Genomic DNA, 17,026 nt, shown 5'->3' on the forward strand with positions numbered 1-17,026 from the left:
CAGACAAGAGCTCTACTGACTGATTTACCCAAGCACAACTCATGACTTGTCCTCACAGCTTTGGTTGGTTGGTTGGTTGGGGGATTAAAGGGACCAGACTACTATGGTCATCGGTCCCTTTTTCCAAAGACAAAGAACACCCACAGAGAATAAAAACGAGGAATCCTCACAGCTTTACTTCCGCCAGTACCTCGCCTCCTACCTTCCAAATTTCATGGAACCTCTCCTGTGAAACTTGCGAGGCTAGCACAACCAGAAGAAAGGAGAACTTCTGTAAAGTTTGGAAGCTAGGAGATGAGGCACTGGCGGAAATAAAGCTGTGAAGACAGGTCGTGAGTAGTGCTTGGGTAGCTCAGTCAGTAGAGCACTTGCCCGTGAAAGACGAAGATCCAGAGTTTGAGTCTTGGTTTGGCACACAGTTTTAATCTGCCAGGAAGTTTCATATCATGCACACTCAGCTGGAGAGTGAAAATTTCATTCTGGAAACATCCTCCAGGCTGTGGCTTGGCCATGTCTCTGCAATATCCTTTCTTCCAGGAGTGCTAGTTTTGCAGGTTTCACAGGAGAACTTAGGTGAAGGTTGGAGATGAGGTACTATCGGAAGTAAAGCTGTGAGGACGGTTCGTGCTTGGATAGCTCAGTTGATAGAGCACTTGGCTGCGAGAGGCAAAGCCCTGAGTTGAGTCTCGGTCCGGCAGACAGTTTTAATCTTCCAGGAAGCTTCAAAGGTGATGTTGTTGTGAGCCTAATGGCACACCCATTGCCTCTCTTGTTTCATGTGCCAGAGAGAAGAGATACAGCTGAGGCTGGAGATAGCAGTCATTTATGTATGAGGTGTGGCTGCTTGTGTGAATGTGTGGATGTTTTCTTTTCTGAAGGAGACTTTGGCCAGAGGCTAGATGGTAATACACTTTTCTCAAACTCAGTGTGTCAGCTTTACAATGAGTAGCAATCTCTCCATTTCATAATATTGTTGATCAGTGTATTTGATGTTTAGTATTTTAACCAGTGTAAGAGAAGATGTCATTTCATAATCATGAATTCAGTTGTGTGTGTCTTAGGTTAGATCGTTAGTAGTTGTCTACCACATATATTATCACTTCATTCCCCACAATGCCAGTGACATTCCATAATACCATTTCCTTGGTTTTCAATGGCTGAGATGGATGATTCCTGAAAAATTCTTAATAATCTGAGTGCGAGGTGCCAAACCCTGGCTCTTAAATTATTCTCACCTTCTCTGTGTGTCAGATATTCTGACATATCTACTTCATCCGATTATTTAATGATCTTTTCTGAAGTTTGGTACATTTGCAATGTGAATGTGAAATGACTCTTTCCACATGATTACAATTTATTGTGGAAATGATCCATGGAACCTGAAACTAACTAGCAAATAAGTATTCTTAATAATATTATGAAGAGCTATCCTTGCTGGTCACAGTGATGATGACACATTGAGTTGCAGACAAGCACAATGAAGAGACTGTTGCACACAAGCATTTGGCCAAAGCCTTTTTCAGAAAAGAAAGCGCGCGCGCGCCCACACACACACACACACACACACACACACACACACACACACACAAACGAGCGAGCACACCTAATGCATAAATTACTGCTCTCTCCAGCCACTGCTTCCAGAATGCATTGGCGACAAGTCGAGTGGAAATAACAGTCTGTAGTGGGACAAGGAATGGGGAGGGATGATAGGGTACAGGTGGGGGGGGGGGGGGCAGGGGGAGGATAGAGCATGCAGGGACCAGATGGTGGCCAGACAAGGCTGCTGGTGCAGTGTCGGGAGGCTGTGGGGGCTGGAGGAGAGCAACAGGGAAGGGGAAAAGGCCAACAGAGAGCGGAGCACAATGAAAGTGCTTGTGGGGGGGGGGGGGGGGGGGGGAGGTTGGAAAGTGGAAACTGTTGGGTGGATGGTGTGGAGACAGTAGATCACATTAGGATGAGGCTGGGATGATTTCAAGAGTGTAGAATATGTGGAAGGATAACTCCCATCTGTGAAGTTGATAGAAGCTTCTCTGAGGGGTGCTTCCTTGTGTGAATGTGTGTATTATCTCTCTCTTATTTTCTGAAGAAGGCTTTGGTCAAATGACAGTCTTTTCATTGTGCCTATCTGCAACTCGGCAAGTCATTTTTATGGTGAATAGCTATCCATCTTTTTCATAATATGATTGATATTCTAACCTGGACTTACCATTTTATAGATAAGTGGTCTTGAAAATCCTTTGGTGATTATGTTGCATAGTGTTCAATGACTGCTGATTTCCCTGCTGACTTAAGTTGAATATGATTTTTGCATTCATTTGTCTCATATCGTAGCAGAATTGTACAGGGTGAGCACAATGTCTTGCCCTGATTATAACAATTTATTACAGAATAACCATATGACATAATAATTTACATTTGATGCTGTTACTTAGGTTAATGGTACTAGTTCTTTGTAAACCTCAACGTGTGCTCCTTTGGCAGCTCGGAGAATGTCAAGGCGGTATTCCAATTCCCTCCAGGTGTTTTCTAATATGTGTTCTGTCACAGTACCCACAGCAGCTTGTATCCTAGCCTTCAGTTCGTCGTCGTCAGCAACTGGTGTGATGAAGAGTCTGGCCTTGATATAGCCCCAGAAAAAAAAAAGTCTCGAAGGGCGTAATGTCTGGAGAGCGTGGTGGCCAGGGTGTTGGACCGTTCCTTCCAATCCACTGATCTGGAAATGTTTCATCTAGGAAATCACGCACTATCAAAGCCCATTGGGGAGGGGGGGGGGGGGTGCTCCATCTTGCTAGAAAATTATCCATGGTTGATATTCTTTTAACTGTGGGGCAATGAGCTGTTGCAAAACGTCTTAAGTGAATGTTAGTGGTAATGGTTTTTTCCGCGAAGAAAAACAGTCCAAAAACCTTGTTATGCATGAGCCCGCACCAAACATTCACTTTTTCGCTGTCTCGCTGTAACTGTACCGTAGCATGTGGAGACTCTGAACCCCATATATGGACATTATGCCTATTTACCATTCCACTGACATGAAAGGTGGATTCATTGGCAAAGCATATGCGATTTAAGTAATCGTTAGCGCCATTTAACCTGTTGAGAATCTCAGCTGCAAATTCAGCATGTGTAAGCAAATCATTCGGTTGCAAGGCCTGCACAATTTGCATTTTGTAAGCATGCAACCTAAGTCTTTCATGAAGAATCTTCACCACACTTGGTTGTGGTATTTGAAGTTCATGTGATGCTTGATGAGTTGATTTAGACGGACTCCGTTGAAACGATTGCCGAACACAATCAACAGTTGCATCACTCACATGAGGCCTGCCACTTTGAGGACGATCTTCAATACTGCCTGTTTCATTAAACTTTGCATACCATCACTTTATTGATTTAATTTCAGGAGGGCTGCTTCCATAAGAAGCCCAAAATTTACGCGGTCCACTGATGGGTGATTTCGTTTCGTGCAACCAAAGCACACATTGTGCTTTCTCCTGCTTCGACGCCATTTTGCCAGCAACTAGCGTGACCTAACATACCATGTCGATCTTGTGGAGCACTAGCACCACATGTTGGTCACAACAACTAGTAACACTAGCCTATGTAACGGCATCAGATGTAACATATTATGTCAAATGGTTATTCTGTTATAAATTTTTATAATCAGAGCAAGACTTAGTGCTCACCCCGTATATCTATCTGAATTTGCTATTATCCCCATTGGCATGACATATGATAAACACTGCTAGATAGTCTTGAACATTTCTTACCACATAATTTAATTGTAATTTTTACTGGGACCCCATCAGCAACCAAAATGATAAAACAACTTGAAAGGCAGGGAAAAAAAATATTTTATAGTTGGAAACATGATTACAAGTTTTTCATGGATATGGCTAATACATTGTTTGAAAGGTGGACACCAGCCGCAGTTGTGGGTTTAATGAAGATATTCAGTTGGTTGAACCTTGCTCAAAGGATGATGTTGCAGAAACTGCTGTCTTTCAACTGTATGTGTTTGCTCCGAAAGTATGGTGGAATGACTGCATTTTTTTTGTCGTCCCTTCCTTTCCTTTTTCTCTGCTACTCCCTGTTAAACAAAGTTACGTATTGGCTAAAATATTAAACTACTATGCAAGAGGAGTGGCATTCAGTACTATGTGTGATCATCTAGATGAAAATTTATGTTGTTTTCCTAAATCACTTTAATTTTGCAATTGTTCATTAAAAAATCTGTGTTTTGATTTCTTCCCTCGTTCTTGTCTGAATGAACAAGACATTAAATTCCTACCTTTCTTCCTGTTATTGTTTTTTCCTGTTGGGTCTTTGACTCTCCTCCTTTCCTACAATTTTTGTGTGTGTTTTTGGCATAGCAGTGTAACTAAGAAATCACGTAGCTTGCTCTGTATTACAGGAACTAATTGAAGGAATGCTGGTTTTGGGATGTGTGAAAGAAGTACGGGAATATGACCTGTCTGTTAATCTTCCTGGTTGTCTTGTGGCGAAAGTACCAGTGACAAATATCTCTGCTGCGTACACATCAGTTCTTCAGTCACTGACTGAAGGAAAATCTCCAGATGGTGTGAGTCTAGTAAATAGGTTGTTAAACTTTTTAATGTTGTTGATTTACAAATAAAATTTGCAAATAGGGTAAATGTGATGTCTTGCATTGTGTACTGCCATATCTTACATGTTCGTTCCTAAATCCTTTACATGTATACAGTAAGTAATCAGAGATGAACAGTACAATTTCCTTTAATCTGTGTCGGAAATCATAAAGTAGTTGCTGTGCTACCTGCACAATGTCTGTAGAATGTAGGTACTTTCAATTTGGATTCTGAACCAGTTATATTGCTATAAATTTTAGGAACTTTTTGCATTACAAGTCTTTCATGTATCCTTTGAGACTCTCTGGTTATCAGCATTTGTAGCTTAATGTACTAATGTTCCAATTGGGTAGTGAGTTCCTATACTTCCAGATTTTTGACAAAATTTCCAGAAAAGGTGCTGGTAAGTCGATACAGGGTATCGCACATAAAACCAGTATTCAAGTAACAGTTTACTAACTAAAAAACGATGGATAATAGTAACATTAAAAAAAATGTAGTTACTTGTTTATGTGAGGTGCTGGAAGTGGTGGCCATGGGCATCCAGGCATCACTGACTTTGTGAGATGACATTACCAGCAACAAGATGTAATTCTGCAGGTGTGATGTTGTTAATTTTTCTAGTAATGTTGCATTTTAAGATCATCTATTGTGCAAGGATTGTCAGCATACACTTTGCTTTTTAGTTTGCCCCATAAATAAAAAATCACATGATGTTAAGTCAGGGGACCTTGGGGGCCATTGAGGCCTTTACTGACATGTCTGTCTTCAGGAAACATGTTGGTGATGTGGGCCATACTTTGGTTGGATGTGTGAGCAGTTGCTCCATCTAATTGGGATACTGCTTACTACGTCTCTGCATCTGTTAATTGTACTTAGAAAGAATCAAAGATCTCTAGATATCTGGCACCGTTTAAGGTGTAGTTGAAAAATATGGGGCTAAAATGCACAAGCCAGACAACACACACTGAACACATATCTTCTATGAGTGGAGAGGCTCTTCATGCAGAATACTTGGATTGTCCTGCGACCAACATATGCCATTCTGGGAGTTGACATAACCTGACAGGTGAAACCAGGTCACACCTGATATGAAGTAAAGCAAGGGGTCCAAGTAACCATTAGCAATTGATGTGAAAAGCGATTTACAATAATGCACTTCTTTTTCCTGATCTTCAGATTTCAACTCTTTCTCCACACTCATATGAAAGGCTTTTAATTTCATATCTTTTAGTACACAATGACACAATGTATGAGACACACCATCCTGCTGTGATAACCTCTTTACTGACTTGTGGGGACGTCTCATAATTTCCATGTGAATTTTGTCTATAGTTTCAGGTGTCCTCACTGTCAGTCACCTATTCCTCTGTACATTTGAAATGAATCTTACAGCCCTCCATTTCTTGTACAGTGCTGGTCATGGGGAGCTTCCTACCAGGATATTTCACTTGAAACATATCTTTACATTTGTTGCTGGAGCTTGTAATTATGTAAACTCCACAATATCGCTTCCCTGTTTTAATGGAAGCTGCCCCACTTAAGTAACAACTCAACAATACAAGCTTCTCACAACAAGTGATGCACAAACACGCAGCTGTACTCAACTTTCCAATAAAATGCAGTAGAGCCAACTTTCAAGGCAATTTCGACTAGAGAAGATTAACTGGTGTGTGAGGCATATTGGTTTTATGTGAAACACTCAGTTGTTTTTTTTTTAAAAAAAGAAAAAAAAAAGCTTGCATGGTATTGGAGATAATATTAAACTGCAACCATGAAATTTGGTAAAGGAGTTTGCCTTTCTCTATATTTTCACCCTTCAGAGTGACATTTTTTTTCCCAGTGATGGATCATTTGATATATACCTCGTTTTTGAAGGAATTCTTTTGGCTGTTGCTTTGTTGTGATTCTGGTAATCCCTATCACACAATGGTTTCTTCATGGTTTCTTCACCTCAATCTGTTCTATTGGGAGGAATTTGATAGTCAAGAAGAGCAGCTTGTGTGACTGTGTCATAGTGAATGAGTGTTCACAGTAGTGGAACTTAGCAGAGTGAATGGGTGTGCATGGTAGTGGAACTCGGCATGTGGTGACCTTTACTATATTCAAAATGTTGTGCAATATGTTGCAAACTGACCCATGATTGATGTTTACTTTTTGCACCATCCTGTCAGTTGTGAAATGCTGCTCTTAGACACCAGGGTATCCACTACTTTTGCAATTCCTGGGTCTTTACAGGGAGATGACATGTGAACTCCTTCTATGTGATTCAGCCCTGTTTGACCACACTGGAGACATCTGTGCCACTTGACTGCTCTGTCATATGTTAATGCAATGTTGCCATACACTTCCACCAGCTCGGCATGGTTTGTTTGCAGCATTGTTCCCCTTCCAATGCAGACAATGAGTTAGCGCATGATTCTCCTCTTGGGGTGCGGGTATTTCAATGTGTGCCAAGATTGCAGACATAAACCTGCAAACAAATGAAGGAATTACATAACTTTAGTCATTGGAGGTGATAGCTGAAGCCTTATGACTATCCCGTGTGCAACACAGCATGAAAATGAATAAATCTGGGCCAGGATATGGCTGTTATCATCATTGATGTTATCGCTATCAATTGAAACTCAAAAAAGACCTGTTAATTGTGGACATGCTTGTGGATTTACTTTCATTTATTAAAAGGCTATTGTTTCATTTTTATACATAATGTTACAGGATTTCTACAAGTTACGTCAGATATTTTTGGAAGGCCAGCATGTTGTTTGCAAAGTAACTCAGGTCCGTCGTACAGATACTGGTGGCCACAGAGTAACTGCAACATTGGCTCCTCATGAATTGCATGCAGACTGCCCACCAGCATCTCTTGTTGTGCAAGGAACTGTCTTAACAACAGCAGTAAAGAGTGTGGAAGATCATGGCTATGTTATGGACACAGGCATGTTTGGTGTCCGTGCTTTTTTGAAAAAGGATTTTGCGAAAGAGTATGAGAGAGTATGGAACTCTGGAAGACCGCTTGGTAAGTAATTCCCTTTGCATTTGTTCCATCATAAAGATAATGGAAAAGATTGTTTGTACTTTCCTACTACATTCCCCTCATTGTGATCTTCCTCATTGTCCCTGTAGAAATAGAATTAAAAGTGCATTCCAGACTTTTGTTCCATCTGGCATTCTGGAGAACATGACAGCCCTCATGTGTTATTTACATCTCTGTAATCAAACACTTATAGAGAAAATTTCTACTTAGCCAATGACAGCTAGCCTGACAAGAAAAGAGGGGCATAAAAACGATATTTTTAAACAAATTGTTTCTTGATGTAGCAAGATAGGAGAAACTGGAAACTTCACTGTAACACAAAAGTTGCTTAAAATTATCTTTATTGTCATTTAAAACAATGGGAAATCCAGCAAGGAATGTAACAATATAATGAAAAGGATAGTTGCTACGTACCATGTAGTGGAGTTGCTGAGTTGCGCCAGCCGTTGTGGCCGAGCGGTTTTAGGCGTTTCAGTCTGGAACTGGCTGCTGCTATGGTCGCAGGTTCGAATCCTGCCTCGGGCATGGATGTGTGTGATGTCCTTAGGTTAGTTGGTTTAAGTAGTTCTAAGTCTAGGGGACTGGTGACCTCAGATGTTATATCCCCACACACTCGTGTGTGTGTGTGTGTGTGTGTGTGTGTGTGTGTGTGTGTGTGTGTGTGTGTGTGTGTGTGTGTGTGCGTGCGCGCGCGCGCACAAGTGCAACTCACACACACGTGACCACAGTCGCTGCCAGCTGGTGCCAGACTGTAATAAGCAGCCCATTATGGGAGAGGCAACCAGGTGGGGGTAAAGAGGAGGCTGGGTTGGGGAGGGGGACAATAAAGTGCTGCTGGGAATATGCAGGGATGAGGTGGAGAATGGGGAAGCAAGGTGCAGTTGGGGCATTAGATGCAGTGGGGGGGGGGGGGGTGGGGGGAGAGCGGAGGGGAATGGAAAAGGAGAGAAGGAAGACTGGGTGCATTGGTGGAATAGAGGGCTGTGTAGTGCTGGAATGGGAACAGGGAAGGAGCTAGATGGAGAATGATGACTGATGAAGGCCATCAAGCACCTTCCATGTTCCTATTCCAGTGCAACGCAACCAGTCTTTTTCTTCTCTCCTTTTCAACCCACCCATCCCTACCTGCCCTCTCCTCTGCCTTCCGTTTCACATCTCGACTGCACCTAGCTGCCCCACTCTCCACCTCGTCCCTGTACACTCCCAGCAGCACTTTACTGTCCCTCACCCCTGTCACCGAGCGAGGTGGCGCAGTGGTCAGCACACTAGGCTCGCATTCGGGAGGACGACGGTTCAATCCTGCATCTGGCCATCCTGATTTAGGTTTTCCGTGATTTCCCTAAATCGCTCCAAGCAAATATCGAGATGGTTCCTTTGAAAGGGCACGGCCCATGTACTTCCCTGTCCTTCCCTAATCCGATGAGACCGATGACCTCGCTATTTGGTCTCTTCCCCCAAACAACCTAACCCCTCACCCCTATCCTGCTATTCCTCCCCCTCCCCACCCCACCCTCCTCCTTACCTCCACACAGTTGCCTCTCCCACTATGCGCTGGTTCTCGCAATCTGGCTCCAGCTGCCAGAGACTGTCGTTTGTGTGTGTGTGTGTGTGTGTGTGTGTGTGTGTGTGTGTGTGTGTGTGTGTTTTTTGACAAAGACCTTGTTGACCCTGTTTTTCTGTGGTCCAAGGCATTCCATATTGGAAGCAATAACTTTCTGTTGGAGCAGTTATGTTTTACGTCAGTGGTGATACAGTAACATACGATCATTTCATTTCAACTGGGTAATGGTACACACATGACTTACCAATAGAAAAAAGTAATGTGGAGTTACAGACTCCCATTGCACCCTAAAGTGAAAGGCTGAGGGGAGACTAAATAACAGCTGGAGTGATTTTATCCAAATCTGACACACATAAAAGTTACTTTCTTGGGGAAGGGGGGTGGGGTTGTGCTATGGTGCCTATGACATCTGTAGCATTCCTAGGGAGGGCATGGAGATGGAAAGGTTTTGAGTGTAAACACAGTGTAAGGATATCTGTGGAATGTGTAGAACAATTTTAACCAAAGTTGGAGTTAAGAAATAATGTGGGGTAACCTATCTCTACTGCTCCCAGAGGCGGTTGCAAATGTTGGAATAACTTCGTTTTCATTCACAGTTAGTACATATGTGAATTTCTGCCTGGTAAACATAGTGGGTAGAGGGAGTATGACAGCAAAGTCATATGCTGGTAACAAACAGCTAGATTTCGTAAGAGTACAGTAAGTATTAGCAAGAGGGTGACGTGTAAGAATATGTAGAAATTGGGTTGTTAGGTTGATTGGTGAAAGTTCAAAGACACGTCAACCTCAAATTCACAGGGATAGAAGAGAGTATGAAAAAATTGAAAATGACCAATATTAGTCTTAGATTTACATATTTTGCATTAATTAGCAATAGTGACATTTAATTGCATTTAATTGCAAGTGTAGTTGAATAGAACTCTGAGAACCTTCTGGAGTGTGTAGTAATATTTTCCCATGCTTTTATCTTCTAAGAAAGAGTTCATTTAACTATACACACACATATAGTACATGGAAATGCACGTGGTTAAGAGGAATTGAAGGTTGTTCCAACCATCCCAGAGATAACTTGTGCGTGTAGCTTTAAAGATATGCCAGTGAAACAACTTTAATTTTACACTGTAGTTAAAATTTATTCTCTTTTCTGTCTAAAGGTAGAGAGGGATAATGACAACACTGAGCTGTCAGCTAGTTATTGAGGGGAAAAAAGTTATGTTAGGAAGTCTCTCCAGTTTTCATAAGGAATCATCTTCTGACTAATAGTAATTTGATACCTGTGTGCCACAGAGCTCAATACTGTCTTCACCCTAACATTATATGCACTTTTGTTTGGAAGGAGAGTTGTTTGAAGCCTTTCAGTGGATGCAGACTAAGGCTTTCCCTTGTTACCCTAAAGAGTTCAAAATGAACACTGTGATAGATCCTTTGTAAAGGTACATGCTGGTTTCCAGCCCCATCTTGGTTGATATGAAGTAGTCCTCAGTCTCGAATGATGATGATATTGATCAAAAATTGTTTACTCTGTCTTCCTTCTTTTCTACTCTTGTATCTATAAATGTTGTCCATTTTTGTGTTAGTAAATTGGAAAGAAACTACACATAAAAGGAACAAACAATAAATTGAACTTTCACTAAGGTTATGCTTACTCCTGTAAACTGACTTTAACTTAACACACTATCTAGACTGTTCTTTATAAGACGGGCTGTTAATTCATCAAACACAATGTGCGTGTTGGTATTTGTTGCAATTGAAACTGGAAAGCACATATGACAAATTTTCCCAACCACTTCAGTTAAGCAACTGCAAAATACACAAGTTTCCTCAAACTGGTAATTGGAGCGACTGCTTTGAATGCTTTGCTGACTACTCAAGGGGTAATGTTACTCAGTCCCAGCAATGAGAAAATCACACCACCGTAAAAATATTTGTTCACTTTCCCTGCACTTTAATACAATGATGTGAAATTACTTAGAAAAATTTGAGGCTCAGAAAAAATGGTTGGTATATCTTAGAGTGATACACACTTGAAACCAAACTTGAAGATTTATCTTTATTTTAATTCAGTGATAGATTACAAATTTTGCAATTATGATTACAGTAAGCATAATTATCCTTTCAAATAAAAGATGAATTCTTGAGCAGTCCATATTTAAGTGGCTTTTGTACTAAAAAACCTGAAACATTCTGGTGTGGAAAGAAGTGCATTGCTATCAGAGTAGTCCCCAGATTGTTTCTTCCCCGCTTGCTTTGCCAGTAGATTGTTTCGTCTCCTCTGAACAAATCTTGGATGCTTCTGTTTCTCAGTTACAAGAATTTTATCAGAAAAGTGTTGTTCTACATGGCTGTTGCTGATAGTTGGACTAGGAGCTAGTGTATTACCTTTCTGGAAGTGTTTCACCATTTCTTCAAACTGTCCGCACACTTACATTTCTCCACCTGATTCAGAACACTTCAATTCTTCCTCTAGAGCTTCTGAAATTTCTTACTCACTCAACAAACGTGACATATTTGCAGCAGCATAACCTGACGATTACTTGCATGAATTTTACAACAATGTAAGCATACAATAGCTCAATCAGTCTCAGTAACAGCTCCTATGTTTGTTGCTGCTTCTTTCAAAGTAATTTTAGAAACTGACAACACAGAGTAGCACCTATCAGGGAACAGGTACTGGGATGTCCATAGATTGTTCCCATATGAATCCAATCCTTGTTCTGAGCAATAACTGGCTTTCATGTAGAGAAACATCTTAGCCTGAGATATACTTTGGTGCAGTCCTTTGGACGCAATGTCATAGTCTGATTTACACTTGGACTTGGTTGTCAAAGTATTAAAGGTGCTGGTTAACCAGTAAAACAGAAATTGAAGTAATTTTTGCTCGATAAATTTTGTAGTCAAAATAGTAATTGAAGAGATAATACTTCCATATGTTTCTCATTTAGGGTTACACTCATGTAGAAGTTCAGTATATCCTTGTGTAAGTCAGATCCACATCATAACAAGATATTGTGTAAATGATTCCATGAACATGACAATAACTGACTATATGAAGTCAGTCACTAATTGGATTTGGCAGCCCTGTAACTTGTTTGAATGATGCTCTGTATAAAAAACCTTTTTCAATTGGAATTATGTTTTAAATATGTTATGCTATGGTCATCTTACAGGTGTGGGACAGCTGGTGCGATGCGTGGTGTCCAAAGCTGTCAGTGCAGGGAACATAACAACTGTTTCACTTACAGCTGTACCCAATGCTGTAGCAAGTGCAGTGCAAGAGGACACTCCTCTTCATTGTTTACTTCCAGGTGCTCTTGTTAATATTACCATTGCAGAGGTAATGAAAAATTCTGATGAAATTTCTATCTTTCTCTTCATTAACATAAAGCAGTTTGAGTTCTGAATCTAATGGCTACACTTATTTGGTAGTAGTTTTAAAGCAGGTTGGCTTTTATCATCATTTTATATGTTTCACCTCAGCATTTTTCTCATCACATCTAAAAAATTACTTCCTTTATATGTAGCACAGAAAACCTGTAGATAGCTAATGTTTTAGAAATATACTGAATTTTATTTAGTTGAATGAGTGCATTTCTGGACCAAAGAGCCTTTTTAAGAGATCAAGGAAAGTGATATAAAATGCTCTTTGTAGTATTAAGATTTAAAAACTGCTATAAATTGACACTGAAATTCTTAAATTCTATTGTTAAATATGACTGCTGTGCAAAAATACCTGATGAAGAAAGTGGCAACAAATTTTTCATTGAATAAACATATAGATTTTATAGCTAGGGATGTGTTCAAATAAACCAGCCCATAGTCCAGTAAAATTGAGCCTTCATACCATTGTATCTGTAAATGTAACCATAACGGAATGACTATGTGCTTCCATATTCCACATTTGTCATATTTCATGTCAGAAATACAGTCACTACAGTCTTCTGGCCCTGCAAACAGCCCCATGGATCTTCTGATGTTATCCACTAGATCATATATAAAAACAAAGATGAGGTGACTTACCGAACGAAAGCGCTGGCAGGTCGATAGACACACCAACAAACACAAACATACACACAAAATTCAAGCTTTCGCAACAAACTGTTGCCTCATCAGGAAAGAGGGAAGGAGAGGGGAAGACGAAAGGAAGTGGGTTTTAAGGGAGAGGGTAAGGAGTCATTCCAATCCCGGGAGCGGAAAGACCTACCTTTGGGGGAAAAAAGGACAGGTATACACTCGCACACACGCACATATCCATCCACACATACAGCCACAAGCAGACACACGTGTCTAATGTTTTAGAAATATACTGAATTTTATTTAGTTGAATGAGTGCATTTCTGGACCAAAGAGCCTTTTTAAGAGATCAAGGAAAGTGATATAAAATGCTCTTTGTAGTATTAAGATTTAAAAACTGCTATAAATTGACACTGAAATTCTTAAATTCTATTGTTAAATATGACTGCTGTGCAAAAATACCTGATGAAGAAAGTGGCAACAAATTTTTCATTGAATACACACGTGTCTGCTTGTGGCTGTATGTGTGGATGGATATGTGCGTGTGTGCGAGTGTATACCTGTCCTTTTTTCCCCCAAAGGTAGGTCTTTCCGCTCCCGGGATTGGAATGACTCCTTACCCTCTCCCTTAAAACCCACTTCCTTTCGTCTTCCCCTCTCCTTCCCTCTTTCCTGATGAGGCAACAGTTTGTTGCGAAAGCTTGAATTTTGTGTGTATGTTTGTGTTTGTTGGTGTGTCTATCGACCTGCCAGCGCTTTCGTTTGGTAAGTCACCTCATCTTTGTTTTTATATATAATTTTTCCCACGTGGAATGTTTCCTTCTATTATATTGATATCCACTAGATCATTTATATAAATATATATTGTAAGCAGTAGTGATTCTACTACACTTCCTTTCTGCAGTCCATAAATTATTTTTACATCTGTTGATTTTGTTCCGCTAAAACTGACATGTTGCCAATGGCCTTGCCTTAGTGGTAACACTGGTTCCTGTCAGATCACCAAAGTTAAGCACTGTTGGGCTGGGTTCGCACTTGGATGGGTGACCATCAGGTCGGCTGAGCGCTGTTGGCGGACGGGGTGCACTCAGTCCTTGTGAGGCAAATTGAGGAGCTACCTGCTACTTGATTTAGAAGCAGTGGCTCCAGTCTCGTATACTGATATACGGTCGGGAGAGCATTGTGCTGACCATATGCCCCCCCCCCCCCCCCCCCCCATATTCGCATCGTGTGGCACCTGTGGGCTGAGGATGAAATGGCGGCCAGTTGGTCCCGTAGGGCCTGTGGGCAGAGTTTCGTTAAAGGAAGAAGAAGAATAAATGAAGTCCTGACTCCATTCCAAAATCTGGTCAATACTTGATAAGCTCTTTTACACACACACACACACACACACACACACACACACACACACACACACACACACACACGAAAGAGAGAGAGAGAGAGAGAGAGAGAGCTAAGCATTGCAGAAGTCAGGGAACGTGGAACATTATATTAATCTGGGCACATCACTGTAGATCTCATGGAAGAACAGAGCAAGCTGAGTTTCAGAAGATCTCTGTTTGTGGAATCCATGTTAATTTTTATGTAGGAGATTTTGCTTTTCTAGAAAGTTATAATTTTTGAGCACATAAAACACATTCCATAACTCTGCAACAAATTGACATTGACAGTATTGGCCTATAAATATGTGATCTGTAATATGACCCTTCTTGAAAATGGAAATGCCCTGCACTTTTTTTTCCAGCCGTTAGGTACCCCTTGTTGCTCCAGCAACCTATGATAAACTGCTGCTACATGGGAAGCAAGTCCTTTTGTGTAATCTCTATAGAATCTTACAGGTATCTTGTCTTGTCCTGGTGCCTTTCTACTAGTAAGCATTTGTAGTTACTTTCCTGTTCTGCGATCACCTATGTGAATATCTGCGATTTTGCTGTTCGTGTATTGATCAGGAGGAGGGATCAAATTACAATCTTCCGTGGGGAAACAGTTTCAAAACACTGTATTCAGTATTTTGGCCTTCTCTCTCTGTCATCGCCGGCCGCGGTAGGTCTAGTGGTTCTAGGCGCGCAGTCCGGAACCGCGGGACTGCTACGGTCGCAGGTTCGAATCCTGCCTCGGGCATGGATGTGTGTGATGTCTTTAGGTTAGTTAGGTTTAAGTAGTTCGAAGTTCTAGGGGACTGATGACCACAGAAGTTAAGTCCCATAGTGCTCAGAGCCATCTCTGTCATCTTCCATTTCAGTGGCAGTAAGGTCACTGAACGATTGAATAGATGATTTTGACCCTCTGACTTGAATTTACATAAGACAACACTTTTTAATGTTTGTTAAAACTGGTTGTCAAAATTTTACTTGCAGATTCATTTGAGTGCTTCTCTTGTTTCTTTCCTTTTGTTCATTTACTGTTCATTCAGCTTTTGTTTGACAATTAAGTTTCGACTACACGTAAATCTTTGATGCTTTCTGTGCCCACAGCAACTTTGTAACACAGCTATAAAACCACAGCAGGTTTTTCCCATCCCTTAGAAGCTTGCTCAGAAAGTACTTGCCTAAGGTGCATTGAACAGTGTTTGTGAATTTTATCCTTTTGTGCTCCACATCTTCATCCACAGAACTGAATATTTGATATTAGCTACCCAAAAGCAAAAATATTTTCCCATCTTTCTTAACATTTCTTCTAATAACCCTGGTCATGGGTGCTATCACAGCCTTATGATGTGTATTCCAAAAGTTCAGGAATAAAGTCAAATGAGTTTCTGTCTTTGGTACAAATCTGGATTGCATGACTCGGCTGTTCTGTAGCAGGAAAATTGAAGTCTCCCCTTATTACAGCAGCATGATTAGAAAAATTATTCATAAGATTCTGCAAGTTGTCCCTGAAGTGCTTTGCCACTGCAGCTCATGACACAGGTGGTCTATAGAAACATCAGATTCCAATGTTTGACCTACCTTTGACACTTAACTTCACCCACATAATTTCACATTCGGAATCTGTAATAATCTTACCACACATTATTGAATACTTTACTGCAATAAACATGCTGCCACTATTGGTATCTCACCTGTCCTTGCAATATAAAGGTTGGTCAGAAATGATCTGTAAAGCTTGTGAGGGTATTGCAGGATAGGTTGTGCTGAGAAATAATTATTAAAAAAATTGACATTTTGTGCCATTTCCAAGTTAATTGGCATTGAAGTTAGCCAATCAGACCATTGCACACTAAATTCAAATGGCCTGCCTGATACAATTAGTGTCACTTGCTCTCATAGGGTAGATGATAGTGCACGAGACTGCTCAGCCTTTGGCTTGGGTTCGATCCTTACTACCATCTACTCTCCAGTTTTTATATTAATCTCTTGTTTGGTTTTAGGAAACCAAATGAAGAACATGTTTGGTGACAGCATCTCTGGTGGGACACTTGAATATGCGTGCCATGGTCTGATTGGCTAACTTAAGTGTTAATTATCTGGGAAACATTCCAGTGTATCAAATTTTTTTCTTAACAGTTATTCATCAGTACAACCTACCCTTCAACATGCTTACAAGCTTTTCAAACTGATTCTGACCATCCTGTGTATTTTACTGAGTATTTAGGAGTGTAATAATGTGAGTGTTTCAGCATGGGTCTATATATGGTATCCCAGAACTGTTTGAGGTATTAATCTGTAAATGCAGTCATTATACATACTCCATAAATATTGTTCTATAGATTTTAAATGAAAAGCTAAACTGACCATTTGTTTTCTTATTTCGTTTTCAACAATCTACCTGATATTCGAAGTTTCAGAAGTAATTTACCCAATTTTTCTC

The 17,026-nt window shown here is 40.6% G+C and overlaps 1 protein-coding gene and 1 pseudogene across 2 annotated transcripts in view; both read left to right on the forward strand.

Moving 5' to 3' along the window:
* LOC124788100 (protein RRP5 homolog) overlaps positions 1–17,026 on the forward strand; it is a 178,824-nt gene that overhangs the window by 14,050 nt on the left and 147,748 nt on the right. The window contains exons 3-5 of one of the 2 annotated variants that reach the window (XM_047255215.1): positions 4,412–4,579; positions 7,323–7,623; positions 12,370–12,536. In XM_047255215.1, the coding sequence (XP_047111171.1) occupies positions 4,412–4,579; positions 7,323–7,623; positions 12,370–12,536 (636 nt within the window). Of the gene's footprint in view, positions 1–4,411; positions 4,580–7,322; positions 7,624–12,369; positions 12,537–17,026 lie in introns of those variants that run through there. The other variant, XM_047255216.1, reaches the window with a different exon arrangement.
* LOC124790174 lies at positions 14,171–14,288 on the forward strand (annotated as a pseudogene).

This window comes from Schistocerca piceifrons, chromosome 3 (assembly GCF_021461385.2).
Source record: "Schistocerca piceifrons isolate TAMUIC-IGC-003096 chromosome 3, iqSchPice1.1, whole genome shotgun sequence".
Lineage (NCBI taxonomy): Eukaryota > Metazoa > Arthropoda > Insecta > Orthoptera > Acrididae > Schistocerca > Schistocerca piceifrons.